The sequence below is a fragment of the Phaethon lepturus genome, unplaced genomic scaffold, assembly GCF_000687285.1.
Source record: "Phaethon lepturus isolate BGI_N335 unplaced genomic scaffold, ASM68728v1 scaffold13112, whole genome shotgun sequence".
Lineage (NCBI taxonomy): Eukaryota > Metazoa > Chordata > Aves > Phaethontiformes > Phaethontidae > Phaethon > Phaethon lepturus.
In genome coordinates, this window is record NW_010524141.1 from 1 (window position 1) to 16,361 (window position 16,361).

At 41.2% G+C, this 16,361-nt stretch overlaps 1 protein-coding gene across 1 annotated transcript in view; it reads right to left on the reverse strand.

Moving 5' to 3' along the window:
• Nucleotides 1–1,245: 1,245 nt before the first annotated feature.
• ABCG2 (ATP-binding cassette, sub-family G (WHITE), member 2 (Junior blood group)) overlaps nucleotides 1,246–16,361 on the reverse strand; it is a 15,731-nt gene continuing 615 nt past the window's right edge. Inside the window, exons 2-15 of the mRNA XM_010282341.1 lie at nucleotides 14,810–14,869; nucleotides 14,265–14,379; nucleotides 13,010–13,162; nucleotides 12,423–12,580; nucleotides 11,511–11,662; nucleotides 10,942–11,046; nucleotides 9,232–9,479; nucleotides 6,670–6,752; nucleotides 5,682–5,771; nucleotides 4,931–5,055; nucleotides 3,633–3,787; nucleotides 2,646–2,735; nucleotides 1,866–1,963; nucleotides 1,246–1,396 (exon numbers count right to left, since the gene is read on the reverse strand). Of these exons, the coding sequence (XP_010280643.1) occupies nucleotides 1,246–1,396; nucleotides 1,866–1,963; nucleotides 2,646–2,735; nucleotides 3,633–3,787; nucleotides 4,931–5,055; nucleotides 5,682–5,771; nucleotides 6,670–6,752; nucleotides 9,232–9,479; nucleotides 10,942–11,046; nucleotides 11,511–11,662; nucleotides 12,423–12,580; nucleotides 13,010–13,162; nucleotides 14,265–14,379; nucleotides 14,810–14,869 (1,783 nt within the window). The remainder of the gene's footprint in view (nucleotides 1,397–1,865; nucleotides 1,964–2,645; nucleotides 2,736–3,632; nucleotides 3,788–4,930; nucleotides 5,056–5,681; nucleotides 5,772–6,669; nucleotides 6,753–9,231; nucleotides 9,480–10,941; nucleotides 11,047–11,510; nucleotides 11,663–12,422; nucleotides 12,581–13,009; nucleotides 13,163–14,264; nucleotides 14,380–14,809; nucleotides 14,870–16,361) is intronic.

The window sequence follows — 16,361 nt, forward strand, 5'->3', positions numbered from 1 at the left end:
GGAGCTGGGTCTCGCGCTACCGCGTTGCAAGCGAGAGCGAGGGGACGGGTTGGTGGGGGAGGGGCCCCATCCCGGCACGCCGAAACCTCGGCCGGGGCCGCTAGTACAGCTTTGCCGCAGCGCGCAGGCTGCAGGCAAGGGGACGAGCGCGTCGGCTACAAGAGGATCCTAAGCCGTGTGCGTGGATTTTTTGTGGAAGATGGCGGGTAAACTGGTGAAGTACAGCTAAGCAAGTGTCCCCCGTAATGTTACGTGCGCCTCCGAAATAAACTCAAGAGAAGGGGTGGCTGGTCAGGCGTCCGCAGACCACAGCCAGAATTAAGCAACAGGTCTTTACAATAGAGCAAATTTTATTGCATGAAATCATAACGGGGGGTGATAAGGGCAGAGATCCTTGTTGGAAGTGCTGCTGCATCTGTACCAAGTGGAAGGAGACGAACTACCGTTGCTGCGTATGGCCAGGGGAAAAGCTGGGCTGCCAGGAAAGGCTTGCTGCAACCTGCGGCCTCTTACAAACGTGGTGTCATCCTCATTAGCTGCACGCTTGAAATTGGTCACCATAAAAAAGACTAAGAACTCCTGATAGCAGCAGTAACAGGACAGTGAAGATGTCTTGCAATTACGCAGAGAAAATGCAAATTTCAATACAAGGGTTATGCAAACTGGCAGAATAAGATAGTATACAGCCACATCTATTTAAGAAACAGTATTTCTACCACTCGAGCTTGGTAAGGAGAAACTTGATGGCATTAATCAAGCACACTAGAGCAGTAATGATTCCCAAGTAGAAAAGAGCATGAGATGTGCACTGGGACGGAGAGGATGTTTTTGTCACTGTCTCACATGGGCTGTGACCACATTAGCAGTCGAGGCTGCAACTTGTGTCCTGATAAGCACCACTTTGGACTGAATCACTTGCCAGTGAATGTAGGTGTTTAAAATTAAAGTATGGGGTTAAGTCATTAAATATTAGTTTCATTGTTTAACAAATTCATAGCTAGAACGTGCAGAAAGACTGAGTATTCTCTTGAAGAAATTAATAGTTATATACTTTTTACGGCAAAGAGAACTGAGGCATGCTAGACATTTCAGCAAAGTAATACTAAGTATTTAATATGGCATTCACATTGTTGACTTGTGTAATCATAAACAAAGTACAAAGGAAGGTCTCTTAAAAAAGAATCAAGTCAGTTGCAGAGTTTATCAAACTACTGAACAGTGGGAATTGCGTTTTTCATTCTGGTTTTAAGAGAACTTCTTCATGAAGTGCAGTTTCAGGTATGCAATGGTAAGGAATATTACTGTCATGCAGGCGAGAGCCAGGTGGTTCTGCCACAGGCCCCAGCTACTCACATCAATGCCTTGATTTTTCAGATACTCATCTCCAGTACACCACCTATGGATAAATACACATTTATAAACTTAGTGTGAAGTATCTAGGAAGATCCCTAGAAGTTGTGGTATGATTTCATGTCTATAGTAGGCCAGGCAAACACCAGCTATATGTTACTATTTTATTTTCTATTTGTAAATTTGTTTTTCTTGTATCTACAATGAGCTTTCTGTAGGAAAAGGGAATTTTGTGAGGCTGTGTAATTGTAGTGTGTGTGTATGTGTTTCAGTAAACGCAGTTTAAAGAAAAGTGAGAAGCATAATGCGAGATATTTCTAGTATTATAAATACTAAATATGATAGAAAGCAGAATGTTCTCTGCAGACAGAATGCAAGAACCCAGTCAAAACTTCATTTTCCATATAAAAATTCACAGATTCTGCTGGTCATCAGTGAGTCTCACGAACAGACATGCTCTAGGACTTTGTAAGTTACTGGTAGTGGGATTCATTTTAGTGTACCAAAATACTTACGGCTGGCTTATCTGTCGATAGTTAACATTGCTGATTGAATTTGTGTTGTTACCACTGCTGCAAAAGTTCAGACCAGTCAATTCATTGATTTGTAAAGCCTTTTAAAATAAAAGAAACAATGACAACAGAAATTAGTAGGTAAAGGAATGATACATTAACAAGATTGGATATAATTCAATTCAAATTTATTCTAAAAACATGACGATGTCACTATTTATTATGTTGGCCAATTCCCCATTTTTTAACCGAGCAGCATGGTTCTTTTTCTTTTAAGAGAGGATTGTATGCAGTCCACATGTGCGTCACCAGGCTTTAACACTTCCCCCAGGCTAGACTACTTCTGCGCAGGCGTATTAAAGCCCAGATTTCTCAACAAAACGTCACCCTGGCTTAAATTATCAAAAATTAGGAGAAACATTTTAGCTTGACAAGTTTTCGTTTGGTTGATGGAAGAGAGAATAATTGTTTTTTAGGGATAACATTGTTCTTTGTATCATTTTTTGTCCAGCTGCATTCCAGTGGATGTAGTTGTTTAGTGTCTTTCTCATACGAGTTGTTTCCAAGTTACAGAAATGAGCTCTCTAAACAGCAATGGATGCTGGCTGATGAGAAGCCTTTCTTGTTTCAAGATGCTGCACTATGTTCAGAGGTTGCTGTATTTGACTAGCTCACCTTTTGCTCATTAGCCCATAAAGTTTGGAGTTTTCTTTATCATGAGTAAAGACATTCCTTTCTAGCAAATCTTTTCCAAGTCTGTACGCAGGAAAATACAGCACTTACTGTCATTCCGTATCGAGGGATGCTAAAGTATTTGAGCCAGGAGAGCCAGGACATGATGCTTGTGAGATTCACCAGCAACCCAGAGAAAATCTAGAGGCAAGGATTACAAAAAAGCCACAACAACAAAACAAATTACAAATTACATGCTGTTACCATGTGTTCTTCTCTAGCTATTGCCTCTGCTTCTTCAGATTAAAAGCAAGTGGGAAGTCATTTCTAGAGGAAGAAGCTCTTCAAGTGGAAGAACATGGGAGAGGGAAGGAATAATTTCTGTTATCTAGCTTTGGACCATAACCCCATGTGGTCCTTCTCCCAAAAAGTAACAGGGAATGCTTTCACCCATGCATTAAACCAAGATGCTTCCCTTCTGTGGGTCCCACATGGGTTCATGTGAACTGTCTGCTGTTACTTGGGTGTGTGGAGCTTCCGCACTCTTTTGCTTGTGTGCCCCGAGTCTGGGCCAATGTGGTTTTTGGCTGTTGGTTCAGTGCTGCCTCATAGTTCATGGCGCCTGTCTTCTAACTGTAGCTGTTTGTGTGTTTTCCAGTTCTAACATGCCTGATGCTTGGCTCTGCAGCTGAGAAAGGCAGCTATGGTAGTGGTCTCAGAGAGCAGGAGGCTGCGGCTCATGTCCTTAGACAGCCAAATCTGCCTTTGGCAAAGCTCAAGGAGAATGAACAAAGGCTCTAGGCTGCTTTTCTACCTTCCAGGCAGCTTACTGGCTGCCAAAGCCACAGAGAACCACTCTCCCCTGCCCCTCACACCCAGCCTCCCAGCCCCCGGGTTCTTCTTAGTTAAAAGGACAAGTCAGAATATTTGACTCCACAGTATCAGAATATTCAAATCAGACAAATCAGGATATTCGACATGCTTGACCCCACAGTCATTTCGCAGAATTCAGCTGAACTCTGTGCTGGTAGGATTTCTAGATTTCAGCATTTCTAGGATTTCAGGATTCAGTCTAGAAAACTGAATAATGCTACTCACAATCATAAAAACAAATGTGATAGTCATGAGCAGGTTTGCTACAGCGACCACGCTCTGTCCTGCTGCAATGGCTAGTGCCATAGAAGTGGCTGTGTAGGACACCATCATAAGGGTAAACGTCATTGTAAAGAAGGCTTCTACTGTTGGTTTCAAACCTTAAAGATCAGAACAAGAAGGGTTTCAGTATGATCCTGCCAAAAGCTCTACCATAACCTGAACACTATCCTGACTTAGGTAGTGTATCCTGCCTACAGAATACATTGTGTCTGACAGCATAGGCTACCTCACTGAGACCCAAGACTGCAGTGGGGCTTGTGACAGCCCATCTGTGCATGGCTTGTCAACAAGAGGACAGGGTGAATAAGGAGTATGCCTGTAACGGCAGTAACACTGGAGATAGCAGAATGGGTAGAAGTTACAGTACTGTACTCCACACAGTCCAAGGTGAAGGCTTCACTGTGGCTTCAAGTAGTCTATCAAAGGAGAAGTTTCTAGTGCACCTCCATGAGCAGCAGTTCTACAGCATTTCACTTGTTTCCTGTAGAGAGCTCTCCTAATGGACCTAGTGGCCTTTGGGTGGCTATGGATTTGGTAACAAGGTCTATCTCACTCCAGTTTCTCAGTCTGAGAGCCTCTTGCTGATGCAGCCTTGTTTCCTATTCCTTAGGGAAGAAAACTCAGACCAAAGTAAACTGTGATTATTTTTAAATTTTGCTTGCACTTTCAAGCTTTTGGGACATCCCAAAAGGATGTCATGATCTGAAACCTTACCATAGGAAAATGGTGTGCTTGGGACGTGTTTTGAGGATGATGTTTGAAGGTGTTCTAGGGCTGTAAAAGTTGGTGCCAGCAATTTTCAAAGCCTACTCACTAACCAGAAGGCATTTCACCAAAAAGAACAAGCTGATATTAATTTGCACAATATTAAGTTCTTAAAACAAACCTTTTTCTCTGATAGGTGTTGCAAGGATAGAAAAAGGATCTAGTAGAAGTCACCAGAAACTAAGATGGCCATAAATGAAAAGGAATGAATCAAACCTATGTAGTAATGGTTATGGCACACTTCCTTCTAGGGATGGTAGAGGTAAGACAGGTCACAGATTCTGACATGAATGCTTATCTTTTCTGTAAAACAGGATGGTATGCTAAAAGCAAGCGCAGTAACTACTGCCATGCCAATGTAATGCTGTAGCCTATATAAATATACACGCATACATGCACATATATAAAATGAGAGTGCCGTGTTGATTTATTGAGGAGGTGGGAGACCTTGTAGGACTGTAGGAGACCATACTTGCCTAACATGAAGTATATTATACAGGTGAAGATGATGCTTGGTATAGTCCTCATGGGTATTAAATCAGCCATTAGCTTTGAGATGAAATATGCAGATGTTCTGTAGTACCCACTGATATATTCATGTCTGGAACACATAGGAATATACAGCATATTAGAAATCTAATCACTAAAAAACAGTAAGATTATTTTCACTTGGAGACAAATGAATTCTAGCTCAAACTGGAAAAAAAAAGTTCTTTTATGGTTAGGCTGCAATGCAAATGTCCAGTAAGCCACGCAGTATACTAATGGTGGCATTTTCATATGCAAATAAATATGGATACTTGTGTACATAATTTGTAGTACATGTATGTGTCATGTTGTCAAACAGAGAGTAATGCTTAAATAATTTTCCTTTTCTGTACAGTGTAATATGCATAGCTTGAAAGAATCCAGTTAGATAGTGTTTACTGTCCTCACTAGCAAATCACAAACTTATTAATCAATACCTAAAGTGAGTATTCAGGGGTTTTTTCCTATATATGTTAATAATTTTAAATTCTGAGCCGTCTGCAATCACACATAACTGTTTTGGGGATTTGCAGACAACTCACTAACAGGCTAAAAGAATACATTTGCAGTGAGTACTAACAGTGAAATAATTTGAAAACTCTGCACTAGGTGTACTTAAATGACAATTAACTACAGCAGCAAAACCAAACAAACTCTCTAATAGTAGTCCCTGATAAGCTTTTTGTATGTTTCACTTACGTAAATATCTTTTTTTCCACAACAAAGAGTTCAATAGCTGAGATGCTGCTGAAACACTGGTTGGTGGTCAGAAAGAACATTGCACCCACTCTACAAAAGCAAAACAGCAAGCTGTTATTAAAAATGTGATGTAAATGTAGTGTTTCCACTACAGCGTACGTAAATCCAACCGTAGTGCCTGGAGCTGCAGTGAGGAGCTGAATAAGCAATGTGAGAAGTTGTTTGTTTTCACCTTTTCCACTAAAATTTAAGGCTTTGCTTTTACACTTTCATATCCAATTTAAAACTGGGCCTTTTAAAAGTAAATGCTATGTAGTGTTTTAAGACTAAGAATCCAGAGCTTTCTTAGTTGCAAACCCATTTGTCAAGTGATGTACATACAGCTGTCAAAATGATACATAGACCAGAATAATGTTTAAATCTAGCTTTAGATGCACCTTCTGACTTACTGCCGGTAAACTCCAACTATATAGAAGCAGTTGCAGGATCAAAGCTTTAGTTACCCAGGGTTATGTAGCCAAGTCTGTATATTTAATCTTTAATCTTTTTATCTTGGGGAAATCTTTGCAGAAAAAGAAGTTAAAATGCTGCCATGCTGAATTAAGCCTTTTTAATATGATGTCATATTGTTGCTATTCAGCTTTTCAGCAACCTGACTGGCACTGAAAAATGTCATTCTAGAGAAGTAGCGTTACTCGCTTCATTTGGACTGTTTGTCCAAGTTACAGCATGGCAGGGCAGAACTGCATCCCCCTTTCAGTTCTGCAGGGACCTTCCTAGAGGCAGAATAACATCCTCCCTTCAAAGTCACTAACATAGGCTTGGCCTTATCTACTGATCTGAAGGGAAGCATTGGCTTTAAAGAGCTAGATACAATTCATAAAGAGCTTGCGGGTTCCTTCTCAGCCTCCAAGCTGTTCACTATCCTATCGCAATGATGAGAGAGCTTTATGAAATTTTTGGATATCCAGTACCTAAACCGACTAACCTGTTCTGTAGTCCAGAGGAGTCCTCTTTAAGTCCAAAGAAAATGGCACCTACAACCAGTCCTAGAAAAGCCGTAACATATAGCTAAATGTAAAAAAGAAAAGAAGAGGAAAAGTATTATTCTCATTGCTTTCAAAGCTTCAGTAGTTTTTTTGAAATATGTCGTGGGTGAGTGTAGGTCGACAGGAAGTGTTTTCAGAAAGGAGAAGAGCTATCCAAGCTGGGAAGAGAGTCGATGGGGTGGATAGCAACCTGCAGCACAGCAGTACTTTGAGTCTTGTGCCTCAGTATCCTTCGAGAGGTGTCTGTGAGACACAGCAGCTCCCCAGTGCCACCTGCCCTCCACAGCAGCCAGCCACTGCTGCCTCACGCCAGCAAGGCACTGGCGAGGCACTGGGACAGCTAGAAAGGAGGGACAGTACAGGAGCTTCAGCTGCTGCTCACTATTCTGTGGTGGCGCTGGCAGGAGGCACATTCCTGCAGCAGCATGCCAGCTTTTCCCCCGACCTCCTGCCGGGCCTGATCTGTGACCTGGGGGAACTGCTCTGGGCGTGCTGGGAGGGTGCTAGCACCAGCAATGGGAGGATGACAATAGCAGGGCCCCACAATAGGTGGGGCAGGTTAGAAAAAGGGAATAACACCTTTCCCCAGAGGAACCCCAGCATCATGTGCACCTCAGCCAAGCTCCTTTCCCCCACCACTGTTTCAGCCATTCTTGGAGGTTGTCTTTAAGTTAATTGGTGATGTATTGCAACATCTCTCCTCTCTCCTTACTGATACTCTCCACCATTCATCCTCGTTGCGACAGCTGGTGGCTCCCCTTCTGCCATCAGTGACAAGAGTAACGTCAGTCAGCTTTAGAGCTGACCACGGCTCTTCAGTGCAGTGCTTCAGCTGGGCTTTCTCTGGAGCCATAAATGCTACTTTGATCCTGGCAACCAATAACTGAAAGCAGTCTTTCCTGACAACACGTTTCGGGGTGACAGTTTATTTTATGCTCCACAGTGTGTAATTGCTGGGCTCTGTCAGCCATCTTATTCACAGGATTGTTTTTAACATGAACAAGATAGTACAATTGTGCTATAGCTGTACTGATATTTGCAGTCTGTGATACAATTTAAATAGCAAAGATATCAGCTGCCTCAAGGATACAATTTAAAGGACTTAAGTGTGTGTATTACACTTTTTTCATGCTAAATATAAATTACAAAAATCTCAGAAGAACTGCTGGTATCAGACAGTTCTGTCATTTTTAAGTGTGAGCAATACATGAATCATAATACTATAAACCCCTTGATCTGTGGTACCTTATCGCTAAAATCCTGCCGAAAGAAGCAAATATCAGGGATAATTCAGCTCCTAAGCCAATTGCAGTGGAAAGCAGGGATCATTTCAAGACCAATTTGGAGCAGATTAATGAAAAAAGGCTTAATGAACTGTGTACCTCTCAAAGAATGCTTGTAAAATCCAACCCTAATGAGGGTGGGGAGATAGAAAAGATTGTGCAAAACAAGTTGGGACCATTAACCTTGGGGTATTACGAGATCCTCAAGAGTCTAATTCTTGTCACAAGGTCAAGCTTTTACAAAGCAATTATTAAGGATCTCCATAGTATCAGCATACAGACACACACACATACTCAAAGCCTTTTCACCTCGGGGATTCTGGACTCATTTCCCCTCCACACTGGCTGTTTGTTCACTCATTATATAAACCATGATGAAGATAATTTATACCCCTGGCTCAGGACCAATTTTTCTATTGGCTCTTCTAGAATTGCTGAGAATTGCAGTGGGAGTTTTGCTGGCGCTGGGACTGCAGAGTTTGGCTTGTGATTTAGGGAATTCCTGAGGATTAGTTGTTCTGCAGAGGTCAGCCAGGCATTCTTTATTTTTGAAGGCAATGTGCAGCTTTGAAGAAATCAACGCTTTTGGTTCTGATTCTTCTGAAAAAGCAGCACTAGCAGGGCCAGTCATCATCTTCTGTAGCAGGTGCTAGACCTTTATTGTGGTCTTCATCACGTCTTCTTCAGAAGACATCATTATGAACAGTCAAATGACTAAACAACACACACATTACGAGACTGTGAAAATATTTTTACACTTGAGGCAACTGCCAACACTTCATTGTGTGTGGAAGTTTAATTAAGCATGCAAGCGTAGTCTGTGAACTTTCCCTGTGGCGGAGAAGATTTGAGGCCAAACCCCACAGTGCCAAGCCTGGACAATTAGAGTTGAGTCTGAAGAATGCTCTTGAGCAAATGGACGAAACTACTTGGGATTTCCTGGCCAGGAGTAGCAGAATACCCTGCTGGAAAAGATCCTGCCTCCCCAGATCTTTCAGTAGTCCAAAATTAATTCCTGAACAGTCAGTCATGCTGCTTATTTGGGAGCATTCAGGACACCTTCTAGTGAATCAGATTTCCAGACCTTCAACACTCTTTTTTAAAGATGCTTACTGTAGTCAAAATATCAAAAGGCAAAACCATCCCAATGAATTATCTAATACAGGAGTAGAATAAATTCAACATATATCACAAAAAGTTAGATACAAATAGCATTACCTGAGCTATGGAAGCTTGAGGGTTTCCTACCAGATTTTTAAATGTGCGCTTGGACACCCACTTCAGCTGGTGAAGGAAGGAATTAGCATATGTGATTTGTCGGAAAACTGCTTTTGTTTTCTTTTTATTTCCCAAAGAAATATTCTCTAGTACTGCTTTTGTTTCTTGGTAGTAGGCAGAGTTGGAGTATTTTTCTGCTAACTTCTCAGCTAAGGTTTTATCATATTCACTGCATTCTTCAGTGCTCTCTGCTGAAATGATTAAAAAGAAATATGACCATTTGTGTAAGGGATGGGAAGATTGTTTAGGAGTTAAGCCAGAAGACTTATGTTGGGGTGGGAGAATTAGTAACAAACCAGAAGAATTACTATGCCTATTTAGTTCCAGTGATTCATTGCTCTCAGTCTCATAGCATGCAATTCAAAAGAGTTGGTATGAATAAGACTAAAACTCTGTGTTTTAGTGCAACCTGTCCCACAGGCAGTGGCTTCACAGCAGACTGCCTAGGTAAACCCTTGTCCGTCGATGAAGTTTCAAACAGGCAGCAATCTCATTTTAATCAAAAAGTGATCTTTTCCCCCCCAGGTTTCCATAAGTGATTTGTTTTGCAGATCTGATGAGATAATCCTAGACCTCCAAGGCTTGTAGATCCAGGTAATCCTGTGTGTGTCTACATCAGTCAAGCTTCTGAGTCTGTCATAAAGAAATTTCAGCTGGAAGTCCTTTTTTTCTCAACTGTAGTCCAGTGTGTGCTTTTCCAATGACAAATACATGTGTTGCCAACTGTAATATTAGTCAGGCCCTGAACGCAGTCAGCATTTTGGTAAAGATGTAGTGAAACTGTGTGTTTAGGCACATAGCATGTTCATTATTTAATTTCCCTTTTCATTCATGTGAAAAGAGAGTGTGCTATTAATGAGTAGCAACAGACAGGATGAAAAGGCATGCTACTGAATGTAAGTGAGGTTTGATTTGTTGGTTTGGAGATAATTTCTGCCTTATCACAACTTCGGGGAAGCGTCAAGAGAACACTGGTTCCTTATCTCTGCCCCCTCTTACTCGGAGGAAGGAAAACGGTAATTTCATAACAGATAAACCTTTCCATCAGATAAAAAATACAAGTCATAACTGCATCAAATTATGTCCCTAGCTGGAACAATTGTCCTGCTTCATCATCGCTGTTTCTGCAGGACTTCAGCTGATTTGCCTTGACGATAAAAGAAGTTCTTTCTCTGTGTTGAGAGGTAACAAAACAGTTTCTTATATTTCCAGACATTACAACTTCAACACAGACAAATATCCTTTCACCTTTAACATCTCATAATTTGAGTGTGACACAAAAGGATACAGGTCAGTTTATGAAGAAATAGATAGCAATGATAATTTACTAAATATCTATTTATGAGAGGCAAACTATTCTTGCATAGACAAGAATATTTTATATAGTAGGGCTGTAGGTGAATTTGGTACTTATTTCAATTTTTGCTAATTATTTTCCACGTATAAACCAAAAGGATTTAGGAACAGTATGGGTTTTTTTTTTCCATGGTTCAGCAGTACATAACACTCTCATTGCATACAAATAACCATACACTTGTACCACACGGTTATTGGTTGTCTGACACCTGTAACTGATGTTTCTGTGTTGTGCTGGACACCTTCTGACAAAATACATGTTATGATAATTTCACTCAGCTCTGGGTTTCATACCTGTGTTAGCTTCATTGGTCTTGCTCATTGCCACTGCAGTGGAGTCTCCATTAATGACGTCCAGGAAAAAGTCAGCAGGGTTGTTGTATGGCTCACACTCGTAGCCTGCGGTGACAGCATTACAAGCCCTAAGCGGTAGTTGTGTGACTGGCAGAAGGCTGTGCATGGCTGTCATGAACACAGCCACGCCATTGTGCCCACTGAGCAGCCTGCAGCATATGCATTGCAGTCTTCAAAAGGTCTGCGCTTACCCAAGAAATGAACGGCACTGCCAGAGAGCTCTGTCAGTGAAAGCAAGGTGACAGCCAGCAATGTGCCCTTCTCAACCCTAGCCTGAGCTTTGTCTAATTAAGATGCGCCCAGGAACAGCTGACTAGAGGTCAGCCCTATCATCCAAACCCGCATATGGGTCAAGAGGTGAAACACGAAGAGAAATGCTTAGTCTGTTAAAATCCTCGCTTCCTAATACACACTACATCCAATTCTCATCAAGCACTATTGGTGTTTTATTCAGGTTAGTGGAAACTAAAGGTGTTGCTGCAGTTGGCCCTGCTGTGAGTTGTGCTTACCAATAGACTGGAAGTACTCAATGGTGTGCTGAGCGGGCCCATGGTACAACACTCTCCCTGCAGCCAGCAGCGTCAGGTTGTCAAACAGTCGGAATATGGAGTACCGAGGCTGGTGGATGGAGAAGATTATTGTTTTTCCTTGTTTTGCCATCCTGAATGTGAAGAATGACAGAGATGTTAGCTTTGCAAGTGGATTCAGCGTGTAGATAAGAGAATTTGCAAGTTCAGTTAAGCCTTGGTTAAATTTGATTAACTTGGTGTGCCAGAGAGGGGAGGGGGAAGGGGAAAAAAAAGAGAAAGAATATATTTAGGTCAAATTTATAGTGTCTGTGTGAGAAAAGAAAGTTCCTTGTCACTGGGAATGTTGTTGGAGGGGAAGGTCCTGGGAAAATTTTGATACACACAGAAAGCTCCAGAGAGAGGCATTTCAGTCATCTTTGCTTGTAGTAAATGCAAAATGATTTGCACTGCTATTAGGGCGTGTCTTATGCTTGTTTTCCCAAAGATAGGCCTGAGATTTTGTGATGGGGAGACTAGCTATGTGTTCTAACTACCATCCATATTAAAATCAATGACCTTACTACACTGCACAACAGACATTTTATCACTTTTCTGGCCCAGGCAGATACGAAAATAAATGAAGCTGTCCATGAGAGCTGTCATCGACAAATTGCAGTCCTGGCATGCACACACTTTGTGCAAGGCACTTTGTGTACTGCTGTGGGCAGCTGCTTTGGAGTGAGAGAATTCATCCAGCCTTTTTCCTACCCTCTTTGCAGCCGTGGCTTGCTAGTAAACAATTACATGTCTTATTTCCCTGTTTGCTCATTCTAACTGTAATTTAAGTCAAATACAACTGAAATGTAGCAGAGTTGAATGGTGAAAACTGGAAGCTGTTTCCAATGCCATCACCTTTTCAGTAGCAGCAGGACAGCGTTAGCAGTACTGGCATCGAGTCCCGTAGTTGGCTCATCCAAAAACAAGATGTCAGGATCCGTGATGAGCTCCATCCCAATATTGGTCCTTTTCCGCTCTCCTCCAGACACGCCACGAGTGAACTGGGTGCCAACCTGCCACAAAACAAGAAACTTGCCTCATTTGACCTGATGCCAAATACTTGAGTAAACAGGACCCTACCAACATGGTAACATTCGGGAAGAGTTGTAAGAAATTTTGACCCTACTCTCAGGTACAGATGTAGATGTTACCTCACACATAGGCTGTTTCTTAACATTAGTATTACTTGAGGTGTTCTTTTTTTCTCCAACCACAGATTACCTTTCCCCTTCCCCACAATGTAATAGCGTATGTCAGTATCAGCGCGGAGTCTGTACAGATTTGCCATACAGAAATGTTACTAATTATTGTATTACTGCAATATTCTATTTAATTTTAACTTTTTTTTTCTATCATCTGTCATGCTGAGCCATTTGGTTAAGTAAATAAATCGCTTACTTATAATTTGTTTGTGATTTAAGCACCGTATTTATACACCTTACTTTAGAATCTGCCACTTTGCTCAAACCCAGTTCCTTGATGATCTGATTCACCCGTTCATTTTTTTCCTGTTCCTTCACTGATTTTGGCAAACGGAGTGCTGCTGAGAACTTCAAATTTTCTCTTACAGTCAGGGTTCCCATCACCACATCATCCTTCATTAAAAAAAAAAAAAAAAATAGTTACTTGGTGCTTGCTTAGCAATTTCTGATTTTGACTCTGAGAACTGCATCTACCAGTGTTTTTTGTTGTCCTTGCATGCAGTAGTAACTGCCAGAACAGGCGGTAAGGTGCATCTTCAATGCCTGTGTCATAGCAGAGAGTTGATTTCATGCACATAATTGTACTTGCCTTTATTCATAAAGCAAGGCAATATAGGAGCATCCTCCATATCATGCATGATATCAACATGCATAAAGATGAACGTATTCAAAACTATCCCTCATGTATTCTTACCTTATTCAGTTTTTTGGAAGTGTTAGGGTGAGAACCTGAAGAGTTAAAGGGACCTAAGGAGCAGCTACAGCTCAGGTCACTATCACTGTGCATTTGTTAAAGCAGCTGCAGCCCACCACAGGTAAGTGCAGGGAGAAGAGAAGGAAGGAAACTAGAGGTTTAGTCCATGTGAGGTAGGGTGAAGGTTTTCCAAGATTCCTTTGTTTCAGCAAAGGAAGAAGGACAGTAAGTTTTTTAGATACTAGCCGCATGTCTCTTGCAAAAGGAATCTGTAGGAAGTTCAGAGATTTATGTGTGTTTAGAGAGACTACCTTTCTGTAACATGCTGACCATACTTTTATAAGGGGTTTTCCTAGATGCAGCTTTTCAGGTCTTGATAAACTGCAAGCATAGTGCTGATCACAGTGGTGGGAAGGGGAAAGAAATGAAAACAGGAATGTGGTTTTCCTTCTTTTGTCCTTCACATGTCTTTCTCCCCAGCCCATCCTGGCAGGAGAAAGGTTTTTCTCAGAATGGGAGTTAGTGACATTGTCCCTGGGCAAGCGGGGATACCAGCTGTATTCTCCAAATGGAGAACAAGGAGGGATCCAAAGCATCCACTCTCGTTGACTGTAGAGCATTAAGGAAAGAGACTCAAATACAGAGCAGAGTCTCTTTCCTGGGGTGGGTGGACGAGTGGAGAGCTACTACTGTACCAGCCTTGATTCTTGATCAAGGCAAGGCACTTGCAATCCTGGAGCAACTTCTTGCAACTGCAGTCAGAAGGGGACAATAAAATCCATAGTGATAAAAATTACTTACCTGTACTACGTATCCAGAGGTACATTTAAAATTGGCAGGCTGAGGAGCTCCATTGATCAAAATGTCACCAGAAAGCCCATGGGGTTCCTTCCTTGCGGCCAAAATGTCAAGTAGACTAGGAGAAAAGTTGGTTACTTTATCAGACAGGCATGTAAGAGGTAAGCTCTCTGGGCCATAAACCCAGTTCATGGAACGAACAGCTACCCAGAAACGTTCCATGTTAAACATTTGCTATTTAGAAAAACCCCAGCAACTTTCAAGGGCTGAGTTTCTTCTGTCCTGGTTTCCTAATTAAATGAGATCTGTGCAACTTCATACTGCATTTCTGTCAACTCATTCAATAATATGAACTTAACCTAAAATGATACATAAGATGTGGACTAAAATTGAATTACATTCAGGTATTTCTCAGAAACCAGTGAGATTTGCATAGACCTAAATGAAAACAAAATCTTTCTCTGAAAGTATTGTCCATTACTGCTAAATATGTGCAGGTTCGTTTTCTCCTTGGTGTAATTTCCGTCTAGTGCGAAGAGGGCACTTACGAAGATTTACCACTGCCAGTGGGTCCCAAAATTGCATTCAGTCCTGGTCTCATGATGCCGCTGTAAGACAAAACAGATAGGTATTACGAAATAGATAGGGTGTTTTTAGTTCTCTTACTGTTTCATCTGATAGGCTAGTGTAAATTATCTGTAGAACTACCTTCTGCATCCTATTAACCTTGGAATTAATGAAGCTGCCTGATCACAATATTTATGATCAGTCAAACTCTACCTTAGTTTTTATTCCTAATTCAAGAACTAATCTTCGTATAATGAAGGCAACACAGAAACTTGAGTAAAATGTAGCAAAACCTGTATGCATGCTTTTCCCCCATGGATCTCTAGAAGTGAAACACACACTTGCTTTAACCACATTCAATTCTAAAGGTATTATTCACTTAGCAGAGAGAATAATGGTCCCAGTCGACAGAACGTGCTAGGGATTTGTCTGTGCTTACAGAAACTGCAGTTGATAGTTTCTTTGTATCTGATTTTAAGCCACATGAAACTCAAAAGCCAGACAGAAATGGTTTTTAAGAATTCGAGGAAAAGACCCTATAGAAATGATACAGTATATGGAAATACTGCTGCCTTTGTTTTTTTTAATCTTTTTGCTGGAACATGTGAACGCGTCACTGCTATTTTTCCTTGACTAGGCCCTAAAATGTGTTCAACAAGCTTTGGTCTAGAATCATGCTGCACATACAAGTGCCTGTCTGTATGTTTTGATACCAGGTTTATCTTGAACTGCACTCTGGTACTGGTTGTTATCAGCAATCCAGGTATCAGCGATCTGAGTACTTGGCTGTGGGTCTGGCCCAGGATAGCTGTTCTTAGGGTCTAATGATGCGCAGCCTAGGAGGCTTGGTTTTGCTCTTCCTGATGCATATTTGTTTCCTTCAATTTCTTACCGTAGAAATTTGTGGTGCCATAGATTGAGAAGCATACACATTATACATACCTTACATTATATGTGATTTTAACACAAAAAAACCCAATATGTAACAAAACAAATGTGGATGTTGCATTTTCTAAAAAGGCAAAGCATAATGTGTTTTAATCGTTGGTCTTTTACAATAAGCCACAAGAGGGGCCTTCCACTCACATTATTGCAAATGACCAATGTCAGTCAGTTGAGGAGAGTAGGAAAGATTTTAAGAGCTCATGTTTAGGAGGTGTGGAAACTGCATGGGCAAAGAGCAGGACAGACAGAGCTACACAATAGGGTGAATATTTATGATAGAAATTGGAGTTAGGGAGCTGAAAGTCATGGGTGACTTGGAATGGCATGTTGTATGAGTACTTCCCGCTTAGCTTAACTGCTGAACTGTGAATGGGCAAACTCTATGCATAGATTATTGAACAAAGGCCGTAATGATGTGATTCCTTTACTGCAGTAGTGCTCAATGTTGAAGAAAAAAAAAAAAAAGAGAAAACTTAGAAAACTTTACAACTCTTCAAAGTTAACCTAACCCTTGTTTATATTACTGTCTTAAACATTTTAAGTTAAAATCCCCCAAATTTACCTTCCCAACGGCCACCTTAGGGAAAG